At 38.3% G+C, this 15,023-nt stretch overlaps 1 protein-coding gene across 1 annotated transcript in view; it reads left to right on the forward strand.

Annotated features, from left to right (window-relative positions):
* Positions 1-3,640: 3,640 nt before the first annotated feature.
* LOC139132665 (uncharacterized) overlaps positions 3,641-15,023 on the forward strand; it is a 104,872-nt gene continuing 93,489 nt past the window's right edge. The window contains exons 1-4 of the mRNA XM_070698933.1: positions 3,641-3,860; positions 4,402-4,587; positions 6,303-6,638; positions 8,106-8,438. Coding sequence (XP_070555034.1) covers positions 3,641-3,860; positions 4,402-4,587; positions 6,303-6,638; positions 8,106-8,438 — 1,075 coding nt within the window. The remainder of the gene's footprint in view (positions 3,861-4,401; positions 4,588-6,302; positions 6,639-8,105; positions 8,439-15,023) is intronic.

Raw genomic sequence — 15,023 nt, forward strand, 5'->3', positions numbered from 1 at the left:
CTTCACTTGCTTTCACGTCGTTGATTCCTGCATATGAATGCGAGTTCTTGTTCAGGACTTCTGAGAACAGTTTATCTTGCTGCATATCGAAGTGTGCTGAAAACTTCCTTCCAGAATGATAAAAAACCGCCAGAAGTTCTTCTGCACAGAACCTGTACCTTAATGAATAGGTAGCAAGGTTTCTGACGCATAAAGTTCGCTAGAACCGTAGATAACGTCGAAAATCGTGGAGTCGAAACTGCTGTAGCTGCCTTAGCTTGCTATGCAATAGCGCCCTCAACAATTCGTAATTCATACCTTAGCATCTAATACGAAACTGATGATGAAAGCGGAACATGTTAATCTACGCTGAACAATCCATATATACAAAACCAAAGCAATTAATTTAGAGTTGAAGTCCTCGATCTCTAGTTGTCGCATTGGTACTTGATGACATTGACTGTTTGTGTGAATTTAATCGGCTCGTCCCCTTCGAAAGTTGTATTCAGGTGATCAATTTGTCCCGAGACAAAGCTGATAAAATTTGCCCCTTTGCAATGACTCTGATCAAATCTTGACTCGGGAGAATAATCTCGAAGTAAAATCTACCTTCATGAAATTACAGAGAGCGATAAAAACAAGCTCAATAATATTTCCAGACATGAAAATCCGAGACGTGGCATAGCGAAGAAATAAAATTTAAGATACATACTCAGCTGAAATCAAATTTGAGGAAAACACATGATCTGTATACGAACAGTCTAACACGCAGTAAATACAGCTTCACGATGTACATAAAAATAAGGGAAAGGGACACAATCATGCAGCTGAAAAAAAGTCACAAAAAGCTTAAATCCCCCTCCAAATCGCCAAAATGGCGACATTTGACTACATTCAAACAGAACAGAGAGTTAGCATCGAGTCATCGTAGTACTTACCATCAAAAGATGTTTACACAAAAGTAGCAACCAGTTCACAATATACTATCTCTTTATGTTTTACACTGAAGGAAAAAGACGTGAAAAGCTACCGTCCTAAAACTAAAAATTATAAATTGTGATGAATCAAAACTTAAGTTATAGATGGAAGTTTCTCACATTCCTGGCCGCTGGGAGTGCGGGATCGATAGTGTGGGAAAAATCGATCCCACACTCTCAGAAACCGTCCCACACTCTGCAGTAAATATTACACGAGCTCTGATTGGATGATAAACAGTCTGTTTTGTTCCACGCGCAAAATGTTATCCAATGGCACGACGAGTAACACATGGACTAGAACTACAAAGTAAGCAGGTCAAAGTACAGAGGCAGACGACAGAGTTGTCACGATTTTTGATAATATTGTACGTGTCCAATATGAATTTAACGCATTTTGTGGCCATGTGAGAAAAAGAATCTCACACACCAAGGACCTGGGATCAGATTTCTCACACTCGTTGGGGATATTTTGTCTCACACTCGCCTGCGGCTCGTGTGATACAAAATATCCCCAACTCGTGTGAGAAATCTGATCCCAGGTCCTTGGGGGTGTGAGATTCTATTATTCCCAACATTATCAAAGTTCTCAATTAAAATCGCCCTAGTGTTCCTTTGAACAGATCTGAGAGCATCTCGTCTCGATAACCTCAGAAATGAGGGACAGTTGAAGTCTATCAAGTTTCTTTGCAGACCTTGCAAATTTAAGGCCCAATAGCTGTGAATTTAATTAATGCATTATTTTAATGATTTTTTATTCAAACCAAAGTTCTTGTTCGTGTAAATGTGCTAACTGAAGGACACGTATAGAAGTATCATTGTTCACTACTTCTGATTATGCCTACACGTTTTAACAGGTTAAATAATAAACGGGTGCCGCAGTCTTAAAATGACGCCCTCACAGAAAAGTAAAAAAGGCAGTATTTCGACACGGTGCAATCGTGATAATCCAAGAAACAGGCATGGTGCCATTTGCTTGAATGCACAGCACACGATGGCCGACATTCTCTGTCACATGATTAGTTTTTGAAAATGGCGGAAAATCTAAAGTGATGTTAAAACTTTTGAATTTACGTGCCACATTCGATACTTATACCAGTGTTATACACTTTTCCAGTCTTTCATGGGTCTTGTTCAAAGAAAAATTTTGGAAAACTGAGGATAGTTTGAGATCGGTTGATTACACATTCGTAGCTATTGTGGCTTTCAGACGGTAAACGTATTAGGAACAGAAGAATGAAATGGAAAGTTGATGATAGAAATCGAAATGCTACTGTAATTAATCGAAGACTACGAATTGCAGTATATATTGATCAGTTTGTCATGAAAAAACACACATTGCTAACAACTGCCAACTAATAGCAGATTAACATGGTTTAACATTTTCTTTGTCTGGGTCTGTCTTTGTTAACCGCTCACTAACCGTCTTCCATGTTGCCATACTCAGTTAATGTACGACGTAACCTGAATGACCTGTTTTCATATGCTAATGCGCATGACCTCTTGCTAAATAAAATTGCGTGACTTCAAATAATAAAAGGAACAGTAAGCTACAAAACGAGGTGTATAGGAGTCTACACAGCCTGTGTTGAATGATATCTTAGTCCCAGCCATGGGTCAATCATTGTTCATCGTTCGCTTTGCGTTGATCATTGCTTTTAAACTTTTGTTGGTGTCATTCAGTCAGCAAGGTAAGTCAAGCTTAACCAGAATTTACTGAAAAAAGATTCGCCCGTTCTTTCAGGAAGAAAATCATCGGTAAGATACCAGGAAGTAGAAATGTTCACATAGTAAACCACCTTCTGCTTTCATAATGTACACACAGGTTATGTTATGACGGTAGCATGCTCGTCTAATTTTCTGTACGACAAAGTGATGGTGTTTGACCAGACAATTAAAAGATTACATATTAAACATAGTGTCTTTGCTTGATAACTGGAACTTGTTGTAACGTATAGTTATTTGAAATCTGAATTGCTCAATTATAGAAGAATATAAGGACAAAGTTATCTCTCATCAGTCTTGAAATAACGAGAAACTTCGGGGCCATTTCTTGGCGTTATGTTATGTTGCCAGAGAACGCACTGAATATGTTAGTGTCAGCTCAAACCACGCTCAAACAACAGGTGATGCCAAATCTAAAACCTAACTGTTCAAGGAATATCGAGTATGTAAGCATATTCCCATTGAACAGTTTCAACTTAAGACCGTTTGTCATGTCATACAATTCATGCAGGTCTGTAAGTTGATTTGATTCACACTGTAGGGGCACTTGTTGACTTTGTACGGATCGTAAACAACTGTGAGTGTACGCTATTGCCAGACTGCATGGAAATATAGAATAGGTGCAGTCCACTATCAGTGTTTGAAATGTGCTCTGTTATGCAGTCACAGAAGCCCTGCGATGAACACAATCACAGTTATTTTCAAATATATTACAGCTTTGTCAATACTAGTGAATTTTGTGACGTCATCTCCCAGATTATTACTGATAATGTATCCGATTATCCAGCTTTGTAGCGTCTGATGTTTTTTACATCCACGAATTAATTGCATTGCCAAGACTATAAAAAATAGCACTAGTCTTCTCCCTACCTGCCCTTAATGGACTCCAGTAAAATTTGCACACCATAATGTACTCGGTATTGCCTCGTACATTTTGTTGTGCAAAGTTTCTTTCATCCATGATGGACCAGGAGGAAGTATATTTTTCCTTTAATGACTGTTATCAACCTGCAACAACGAGTTTGGTTGTTGTTTTAGTTGAGGTACAGCTGACTGGTGGTCGGACGCCATTTGAAGGAAGAGTTGAAGTCAGACGAGATGGAGATAACTCATGGAGATATATGTGTGGAACTGGTGCAGGATGGAATCTAACAGTAGCAAGGGCTGTGTGTAAACAGTTAGGTGAGTTAACCATTACTGTTTTAATTTGCAAAATAAGATTTCCTGAGTTAAAACGGTTGATAAAATGTTTGCAACAAGTAATCAGTGATTACCCACTATTTCCTCCAATGAAAATTATCAAAATCGCTGTTCTCGTCGTTGCCGACGTTCCAATCACTAAATCGACGAACAAATATATTGTTGTCTTAGGAGATCCATGTTCGCATAATCATCGACAACCTCTGCCCCGAAATAGTTTATTTGACAGAGCTTGCAGATATTTCTTAAATAGACGTACAAGTACAGCTAGCTTGGACTGTTTTTTAAAACGATATGTCCCGTTACGGTATGTAAAATTTTAATGACAGGCTAACGCTTTCTTCGAAACGTAAATTGTCGGATGTAAGCGCTATTTCATGCAACTTTGTCACTTTGCAACTCCAAACACAGCAAAATGTAGTTTCAAATCCATGATATGACTTTGCAAGTATTATAGGTGTAATCGTCTTTTAAAGAAAGAATATCAAACGGATTACATTGTGCCGTACTTGTTCAACAACAGGTTATTTCACCGTGATGTGGGAATGGTCCAACAGTGAATTTGGTAGAAGTGATCTGCAGTCTTCTGTTTGTGACGTCAGATGTCCTATCATGTCAGAATCGTTAGAAGACTGTACCATAGATTGGGACAACAACGGACATGATTGTCAGTGTCATGACAATTACCATGTAGGAATTATGTGTTACTGTAAGTTGAATTGATTAATTTTGTGACGAACGTAAATAAATAAATTTCTTACAAAACAAGATTACATCTGAATTAACCTGCAGGATATGATTGTTGCTTTTTACATTACCTCTTTATACGCGAGGATATTTTATTGACTAACATCAAAACTCTTTCAATAACTGTTGGCCTGAAACAGTGAAAGATAAGGAACGAGTTTTTTATGGCGCCTTTCGATTTTGGCCAATGCAATGAAAGATGTAATCTTGACAGTCACTACATCGTTCCAATGTTTCATCGCCGACTGTTTGCATTCAGCACAGCATCGAATTCAAGTCTAATTAGGTTAGACCTTCACGATTCCGACTATACCAACATTCAGACTGCTCTTGAAAGATTGTTTCATTTCAAAAATATCCTCCTTTACGAAAAATCGAAGTGACAAAGATAAAGATAGACATGTGACGTCATCTGTCGTAGCATAAAATGACGTGAAAATTACCAGACATCGAATTGAAACATTATTTTTTAAATATTTTTAACCTCGTAAAAGGTATACATGTCTGGAACTGCAACAATGTGACAAAAATCACATCATGACTTTAAGCAAAGTTTCAATTTTCTGAGCTTGAGCGTTTTGATACAACTCGTTTCTCATAACAATTACAGAAGGAAATGACTCTTCAAGATTACAGACATGGTATTTATGTATAGACCATTTCGCTATGATAATAATAAGATTTACAATTTTTCTCAATTTCTTTGATTTGAAATAATATCCCCTGATCACATCCACATACTTTGCGTTACTTTGAACAAAATATTTGCGAGACCAGGTATATTTAGAAGCTAATGACAATTCCTAAAACTGGGTACATTTAAACTTCCGTGTTCTATCTGTGCCAATAGTATTCCTTTCTTGATTTATACTTCTTACAGTCTAGAAATTCATAAATTAGTTTATCAACAGTTTTTACAATCTCTTCAGGTACACTTAAAATAGACGCTAAGTACAGTAAATTCGACAAACCCAAACTCTTAGTAATTAGAACTTTTCTATGGGTGTTAGATTGCGCATTCTCCATGAATTAAAAGTATTCTTGAGTTTTTTATTTTGAAAACTTAATGATATTGGAGAACAGAGATTTTTAAAGACTGTTTATACTGTCAGCTGACTGACGTCACTTTGACTATTAGTTTGTTAGACTACAGGTAAACAGCACACTCTGAACGTTATCACCAGTTGAATATTGAAAATTATTATTTAACATCATGAATGTACAATTCGTGACCGAATCTTTTTACAATGGAAGTTGTAGCCCGAACGACTCATTTTGATCACAATTGTTCACCACCCAACAGTTTGAAATTCTGTTCCAATTTCAGTGCTTCCACATTTCAACCAATTTAGTTCTCTAGAATTGTTTACTTTCTGGTTCACATTATCTGACAATGTTTTCGCTTTGATTTCAGTGATCACTGTTCGGTTGTTGTCTCGTTAACTGATCAATTTTAGTACACATATACTGCCATGTAACACAGACTGTTATTTCTTAAAAGTTTCTTCGAAAAACAGATAGAGGATCAGGTTTATCAATGTCACTTATTTTAGGTGGGAGTCTACTCTGACAATGTGAGAAAATGTGTATTAAAATGAGGAAAGATCTCTACAATATAGTGAAAATTGCCACTGTATATCAAGAGCACGTAAGCAGAGTCTGTGTATATTTTTTCAGATCCTGGCTTTCTCGGTCGATATAAGGAGAGTCCTGACAGAATATTTCCCTTACCAACGTCATTGTCGATACCTCGGAGTGACGTCACAATACAAGGATGTATCGGAGCATGTCGGGATCGAGGAAAGACTATTGCAGCACTCACTAGTGGTGATGAGTGTTACTGTGGTGATGACTCTGTTGATTACTGGCGTTATGGAGAGGCTATTCCAGGATTACCAATACTGAATGTCACACAGGCTGTGAAATACAACACACATAAGTGTTCTGGTGATAATGGAACATCGCCATACGTACAAGGCTGTGGAGGAGATTGGCAATTCGATGTTTACAACAGTGAGTAATAACCCACAGAAGCATTTATGAGTTAACGTAGGGCTTTTCTATACTTATCATATACACCGATGTACAACTATTCCTCGTACATAGAACATGGTTTGAACAAGAAAACATCAAAAGCTATTTCTGAATATGATTTTGTCATTATGTGTTGAAGTTAAAACATAAAAAGAGGGAATCCAAAATCTAGTCAATTTTGTTATAGTTCTCCTGTATAGATAATTTGATAAAATTACCCTGTTTGTCATGGGTACGAAGGGAATGTACATTGGTATTTTATGTAGATGTGAAGAGCATGAGTCTAGCAACTTGAAACCAAAACTTTGTATACAAGCCACACAGACAGTCAGTTGCTCGTACGCCCGCGTTGTAAACAACAAATGTTGAAGCTACATTAATCTCTGATTGTTTGTAGATAAAAAAAATGATTTCAATGAGATTGATTTTGACTTCACTGTTCTATATCGGCTCTCGGATGGCAGCAACTCAACAATTTATGTGCAGGATTGTTGGCATCGCTAATTCTAGATCTTTACTTTTTAATGACACAAAGTTTAAAAGGTGAGTCTAAAGACAAAATTGCAGCCAGTGTCAATGACATACAATGTTGTCTTGACTATTATGCTTATCAGGGAAAATCCCCTCTTTAATTGACTTGTTGAATAAGATGGTAATCGGAATAACGAGTTCATTTGTACATTCTCTCAAAAATATACTGGAAATGCCATCACATCCGATGGCTTTGCTGGTGTTAATGGAAAGCAATTCTTTCCCAACACTGTCGACATCAATATCAAATAGAAAATTTGTCAATTATAGTGGCGACATTTGGATATCATCAGCAACATTGTTTTGAAAAATATTCGGGATTATATTTTACAGTATTAAAACCATTGAAGCCTTGTAATTATTTGCGAAGCATTCTTGGTAATGTGCGTTAAGCATTCACTTTTACTACTTGTTCATTGCAACAAGCGTCGGTTCATATTGATAATGACTTTTGGTGACGGTAAAGAAATATCACCAAGGAACTTGCATTTTAATATAGCCATAAGTCATTGGAATAACATGGCATTGCTCTCCTGATCAAAATATATCATCTGACATTTCTATTTAAAAGCAGAGCCTGATTTTTCTCAGCAGAATAAAGAGGTTTTTTTGGAGGAGAATGAAACGTAGGCATGAGCCTAGTGACTGTACATTTCAGTGTGTACACTATATTATTCATTTATCTGGTACAGCCGATCACTTCGATGACACTGAAGTTTTAACTTGATTGGTTCGTTTGAAATGATGTTGTTGAGAGATTTGAACATATTGATGTTTGCATGGGATGTCTCCCATTCTAAGTCTTCCTGAATACTGTGTACCAATGTTACACAATACTTCAAAGGCGGATCTCAGGAAATTCTTGAAGGCTTTTGCTATGAAGCTAATGATAATGTCATATTATCGCATTTACAGCATCTTTCGGTGCCTGTGGCGGTGACTACACTGATTCCAGTGGATACATATATTCACCAAATTTCCCCGGTAACTATACCAACGAACAATCGTGTACTTGGACAATAACAGTGGATCCTGGACACATAGTAAAGCTAACCACTCTTATGCTGAGATTACAAGACAATGACATGGTGATTGTGAAGGATGGGATAGAAGACCATAGCTCTACTATCAGTACTTTTACTGGTTATTCACTACCACAGCCATTAAACAGTTCATCAAATACTCTTCGTATTGAGATGATCACCGACAATAAGGGCAATGATCTTGGATTTGTACTGCAGTACAAGGGTAAGGATCGCCAAATATCGAGAAATCTATTTTATCAAATTGATCGGAAACTAACAAATAATATCATTATCTTCAGTTACAATCATAATGAATATATAACGAAAAAAACTTCGTTCAATTTTGATGACAGTAGGTAGATATCTGCAACACGGTGATGGTGAAATTTATGATAGTCACATTGTCTGGTCAAATGCGAAAAATAGGCAATATTTACAAAAGTTCAATGACTCGTATAGATAGCATTGTACAATCTGATATCTTATTCGCTTCGTTGTAACATAACACTTAAAGTCACGTCTCTGGCAACCTAGAAATTCAAATACGTGGCACTGTTCTTTATGATGAAAGCTGTAATGTCGACGATAACGACGCCGACTCTACCAGTGACGTCCAGGGTACAGGCTGAAGAAGTCAATACACGTCAAACAACATCACACACTTCAACACAAAAAGAGATTGCAATCCAAAAGGAAACATCTACTCAGCCGAAACAGCCGAATTTAATGACGTCACACCGACTCATCTCAACGATATTATTGACAAAGGACACAACAACTTTAATGGAAACTGAATATTGCTGCAGTTGCCATGAAAGCGCTCAATCTTGCGATGGCAGTAAACAAATTGCAAGTAAGTCGTTCGCATGACAATATCTGCGACTGTTCAAACTGTCTCCACTTCCCCTCCTTCTTAATTTATTTATTCATTTTTTCGACCACTTTCTCTTTGAGAACGACTCAGAAGAAATACAAGAAATACAACTCTGAAATGTCAGATATAGGCTAATAACTTCTCCAATCAGAAGAAATACTTGTACTAAACACCTGCTTAGAGCTTACGAGCAAGCTGCTTGACAATTAGGACACATTCTACATTTTGTTTCAGTTGGATTTGTAATCGGGGTGATAGTGTCACTTGCAGTCACAGCAATCATTGCGATTGTCATCAAGGTTGTTTTTCTAAGGTGAGATAAGATTTCAATCTAGCTCTATAACACGTTGCTTGCGCCTGTAAATAGAATAGTCTAAATGCATTGACAGCGAGACTTTTAGAAATCTTATTTTATCTTTTTATCTTTCAATATTTAGCAATCCTAAAGGTATTGGCAGTGTTGTGACTGTCTTCCAATAGATATCCTTTATCACAAATTAAACTGTAAATAACACGTTCGGAACTATGTTGGGAGAGTAGGATATTGTAGTGATGTTGGTTTAATCAAATTGCAGCTCAATGACATCTACTTTTCTTTGTTTTGCAATGCACTCGTTTTATAGGTAATTTGCAATATTGGAACTTTCAGCTGTAATAGTGCAACTAACACTTTTGATAAATTTGAACAATTAAAAGATAATATTCTCCAACATTAGATCCAATCGTGTTAAATGGTGTTTGTGATGTTTATCTGCCAAACAGGTGCCAGGCAAGGAAACGAGACAATGAGGTAGATGACACTGCGAGTTATGTGAACGCAGAAGTAGAAGATTCTTCGTATACATCACTTCAATTGAATGAGGTTACTCAAAGTACATATGAATCATTGAATTCCACCCAGGAAGGTTCTACCATCGGAAAGAATGTTGGCAGCGCGATTGATCAAGCTACCGAATCATCTCCGTACCAAGAAATAACGTATTTGAAATAAAGGTGACCTCTCAACCGATGCTATGGCATCCAGACAAATGCTTTGATGAATTCAAGAAAAAATACAAAGCAGTCTCATTTGTGTTATTTTCAAACTTAACCATAAACGCAGAACTAAACGAAATATGAATCCAGCGTACATAGAAATAATTATATATAATCCCCCCGTATTCCGAACGAGTGTGTCTGCGTCGCGGACGAGTGATTCCCCGTGTAGCGGCCGTATCCCTCCGAGCCGACATATTTATCACATACATAGACCCAGTTTTCCTGAATAAACCTTTCAGATGTGATATCCCACACTAAATGCCGAGGAAAAAGATAGGGACTATTTGAAAAAAAATTCCTGCGCTCATGTTATGCGGTCATGGTTGGGTCACAGCTGACTTGACCGCGCTCAGCTGTTCATGACCACGCCATAGTTCACAAGTACTTGGAGCACACTGAGGCTGCTCTTATGGATAATAACAACTCTCGTTGCGGTATTCTGTGCGAATCAAGCGGAAAACGAAAGACCAGGTATCGTTTAACACAAGGTATTTATTTGATTTATACCATAACATCAATGTCAGTGAAAATTCATCGATCAAAATAACAATAACAATGACATGCGAGTGAAGCGGGACGGCACCATTACTCTGTCACGTTGTTACCGAGAACAGATATCAATCGCGAGCATATTATATTTCAAAAAATGTCGTCATTGTTTGAACACCATTCAAAGAACACTGCTTTCCAAACTTTGTATGAACTTTTGAAAACTTTGTTTGACGAAATTATCAATTGTATATTTTATATTTTACGAATAAAAACTAACTCGTTTAAATGTAATTAACAACGGTGTGCGGCTCGAATTAAAAACTCAGTACTACGAATGTCCGGAACCTCAAAAGCACTTCCATGACAAGGTAATTGGGAAATTTATGCATACTATCATGCAACAATAAATACAAAATGCAATTAATTGAACATTCAAGTTCACTGAAAATCCTGCGAGCTATCGTCGCTTTGAGAGAACAACACAGCGTTTCTTCTGATGCGTCTGTAGTCAGGAGAAGTATCGTCGCTGCTGTCTGAAATGACGAACGCTCTTCGCTTCCTTGGCTCGACTCGTTGACTGCTGCCAGATGCTCCGGCAACGTTGATGGTGATGTTAAACTTGCAACTTGTCAAGGTTGCTCCAGAAAACATCCCTGCTGCTGCAGCTGTCACGGTACTCTGTCTTGGGTCATCGTCGACGCTCCTTATCATGTTGTTGGTGGACATCGACAGAGGCTCGACAGCAGCTGGAGACGATCGTTTGCGGCATTGGCATCTGTTGATTTCTGGGGATTTCGGCGCCGGTCAAAATATCTGACATTACTTCCTGTTGATTTAAAGAGTTTACGGCGTACGAATTGATAGACTGGACATTTCTGTGACCAGAAAGTTGCATTATTTGGGTCGGAGGAATACCATGCTCACTGAGTTTCTGGATTGCTGTCTTTCGTGCACTGTGATTCGTTTTGCGCCCCTTTATTCCGGCTCGTTCTGTGATGGTTTTCACGATATTCTCCAGTTTGTTTTTGCCCATCGGTTGTCGTTTGTACCATATCTGGGTGGTTGGCTTATAATTTATGGCCAGGTAGAACGGAGAATGTAATTCGCACATGTCATCTGGGCGATGGTCTTTATATATTTTGTAGGTTTCAACGGGACAGATACTCTTGTCTTCAACAGCGAACATTTTCGGTGCGTACGGACGAACGTTACCATATTGACCGCTTCTGGTTTTGTTGTCACGTTCGAAAAACTCGAGATACTCGCGACCCGCTGTAGTTGTTTTCAGAAGTCTGTCACCCCAACACAATTTTCTGTTTTCGTCACAAGCTCGAAACCCAAGGAGCTTGGTGTTATTCCACCACACTGTGTATAAGACCGATTCTGGATTGTAGTTACCGAGTATTTTCTTTTCTCGCATAAGTTTAATGTCATCGTCTGTCAGTGGCTCGGCGGCTCGAGATTTATTTCCTTTGCCCTTCGACTTAAGATCGCAACGCTTCGCTCTGAGTGCATCTTGAGACACCTTAAAAACTGTATCCCTACAGATCGAATATCGGTAGCCTTTCTCTGAAAGGTAACGATCGATGCCTCGTGGTAGCTGGTTAAAGTATCGGTTCGTACTCACTGCCATCACTCTGTCGGGCTCCGATGAAAAACTTGGCAAGGTGTTGATCCAGAATTTCTGGTGGCAACAAATAAAATTCTACTTGACTGCACTCGGTGGCCTGCAAAAAGCTTATGAACTGCTTGACTGATGTGTTGGTGGCTTTAACTGTGTTTTTTCGGCGTTGATTTGCGATGAATCGGTCAATTTCTTCACCACTGACATTTACGTGACGCTGCTCCGTTGCTGACATTTTGTGTTGTCCGCTCGATCGTCAAAAAGTGACAGCAGACTACAATTTTTCCCGCCCGCTCATAAATTAATGAAAATTCTAGAATCAGCCGTATTTTATAATTTACACATGTATTTTAATACCCCGTATTTCCCTAAGCTTCATTACCCTCCCATTTTTGCGTCTCGAGAAATTCAAAGCGGTGTTCATCGTGTCCTGAACAGCTGATTTTGTTTGTTTACGTTTGTTGAAAGTAGTCCGGTCCCATATCCACCACATGTGGAATATGGATTCATCGTCGTCATATACCTATAGTGTGACGTCATACTATAGGGATAACTGGGTCTATGTATGTGATAATATGTTAAGTCTATGAGATTTATAGGTCCACTATTTAATTTCTCATCGCATATTTCAACAACAACAAAGATTACTCAAGATTATTGTAAATTTCCATGATTATATTCATGAGGGTAGTCTGGAGTTTATGTCGCAAAAGTTTTTCTGCTGGGACAGCATAATTAAATGTTTGCAAAAGACAACGGAAAGTAAGAGACATTGTGTGTAAAATACAAGTATACGTATTGCTACTTGTAGTAGATATTGACATCAACCCTGGTCCTAAATGTAAATTGCCATGCGGTGTATGCTCTAAATCTCTCAAATTAAATCATTTTTTGGTCATTTTGTTTTCTTTTCTATGAGAAATGGTTTTACATAAAGTTTCAGAAAATGTCAGATGATGCCTATGGTACATTCTACGATAGCTCGAATAACCCAGGGACATATTTAGTTTTCTTTCACCCCCACCACTCACCGATTCATTCTCTGACGACGAAGACTGTGATGTTACTGAAACGCCAAAACTCTTATAGTTGACAGAGTTCAAAACACAGAAGCTGATGGAGATATAACTGGTCAATATTTAAGCTGTAAAGAAGACTAATTTTTTTTAATTTACGAGGTTTACAGGTCAATCACATCCATGCTCGAAGTCTTCTGCCAAAATTTGGTGAAATTCAGAGTAGCCCCCTGAAAAGAAATGATTGGATATCTGATGATGAAATTACGTAGATATGTTGTCCAAAGGAAGGGCAGATGGGGTTGAAGAAATTTCCGTCCCAAGGGGTAGGGGCGATGGGGTAGGGGTTGTCTTGGTCTCAGCACAGGTTTCTTCTTGCTATGGTTTATTTTATTTCAACACGTTTGACTATGATATGAATTGTAAAGATTTATGCTGCCAATATTTGGTGTCTTGTCTTATATTATCACTTGTTGTGCAACGATTTCTTTTTCACTATGTCACGTACTTGTTCTTAGACAATATTATGCGAAGATTTGTCACTGTGCTGAGTCTATTATATGATACGTTTGATTGCGTAATGCATCTGAGCAAGCGAGGGTAAATTACTAATCTGTGGACGCTGTCACCATATTATCACCGGATAACTTTGACAAATTCAACAACGAACGCACCAGCAAAGTCTACCTAATACCTACTAGACTCAGCACAATGACAAAACTTCGCGTAAAATTGTTAAAGGATAAGTACGTGACACAGCGACGGAGAAAAGAACTCGTTAGAAAACCAGTGCAAATATAAGACTTAGACACCAAAGCTTGACGGTAAGCTTATAAATCTTTATTTGCAATAAATATCATAGTCAAACGTATTAAAATAAAATAACCGTAGCAAGAAAAAATCTGTGCTGAGACAAAGACACAACTAACTCCCGCCCCTACCCCTAAGGACGGACATCCCTACAACCCCTCTGGGAAATGTTGTAATCGGGAAGGTGGAGGTGTATATTTGTATATATGATCAACTCTTGCATTCAGTCAAAGATTTTATCTATTAAATGAAAATATATTGAGGCAACTTGGATTGATCTGTATTACCAAACAAAAGCCAATTCTGATCGGCACGTGTTACAGAACTCATCTGGTGTTTTGAATAGAGGTATCAGTGACCACTACGTTAAGAATTGGGAAGGAAAGTGTATAAAGGTCAAGTTGGTTCTCGTAATTCTCCTGGAGAAAGTTAAAAAGGTAGGAACAAAGTTGCCAGACTCGCTAAGAGAGCAAGCCTAGACTATTTGAAGTCAAACTCGACCTGCCTCGGAAGAACAATACAAATATATGACAAACCCTTGAAAACTTGTGGATGCCACTTAAATTCGGGAAAAGTTCAGAAAAATGTAACAACTTAGCCGGCTATTGAACCCTCTTTTTTGGGAGTGGAGATTTAGCCGAGTGGTTCTGTCAGTGACCTCTCAGCTAGGACTGATGCCGTATGTTGTGGGTTCGAATCCGATTGAAAACTATCCGAATTTTCTACCCTGGGTAGGTAACACTGCTGGTGGACAGATTTGTCCCCGAGGTTATCGTTCGCCCAGTTAAAGCGATGAAATTCGTTTCTTCGCTTCGATAAAGTGTGTATGTGCGATGTATGATAGTGAGCATGCGTGCGTGCGAGCGCTTCACGAACTCTACAACGTGTTGAGCGGTCGCAGTCAGAAAATGTAACAACTTAGCCGGCTATTGAACCACTCTTTTTTGGGAGTGG

This window comes from Ptychodera flava, chromosome 5 (assembly GCF_041260155.1).
Source record: "Ptychodera flava strain L36383 chromosome 5, AS_Pfla_20210202, whole genome shotgun sequence".
Lineage (NCBI taxonomy): Eukaryota > Metazoa > Hemichordata > Enteropneusta > Ptychoderidae > Ptychodera > Ptychodera flava.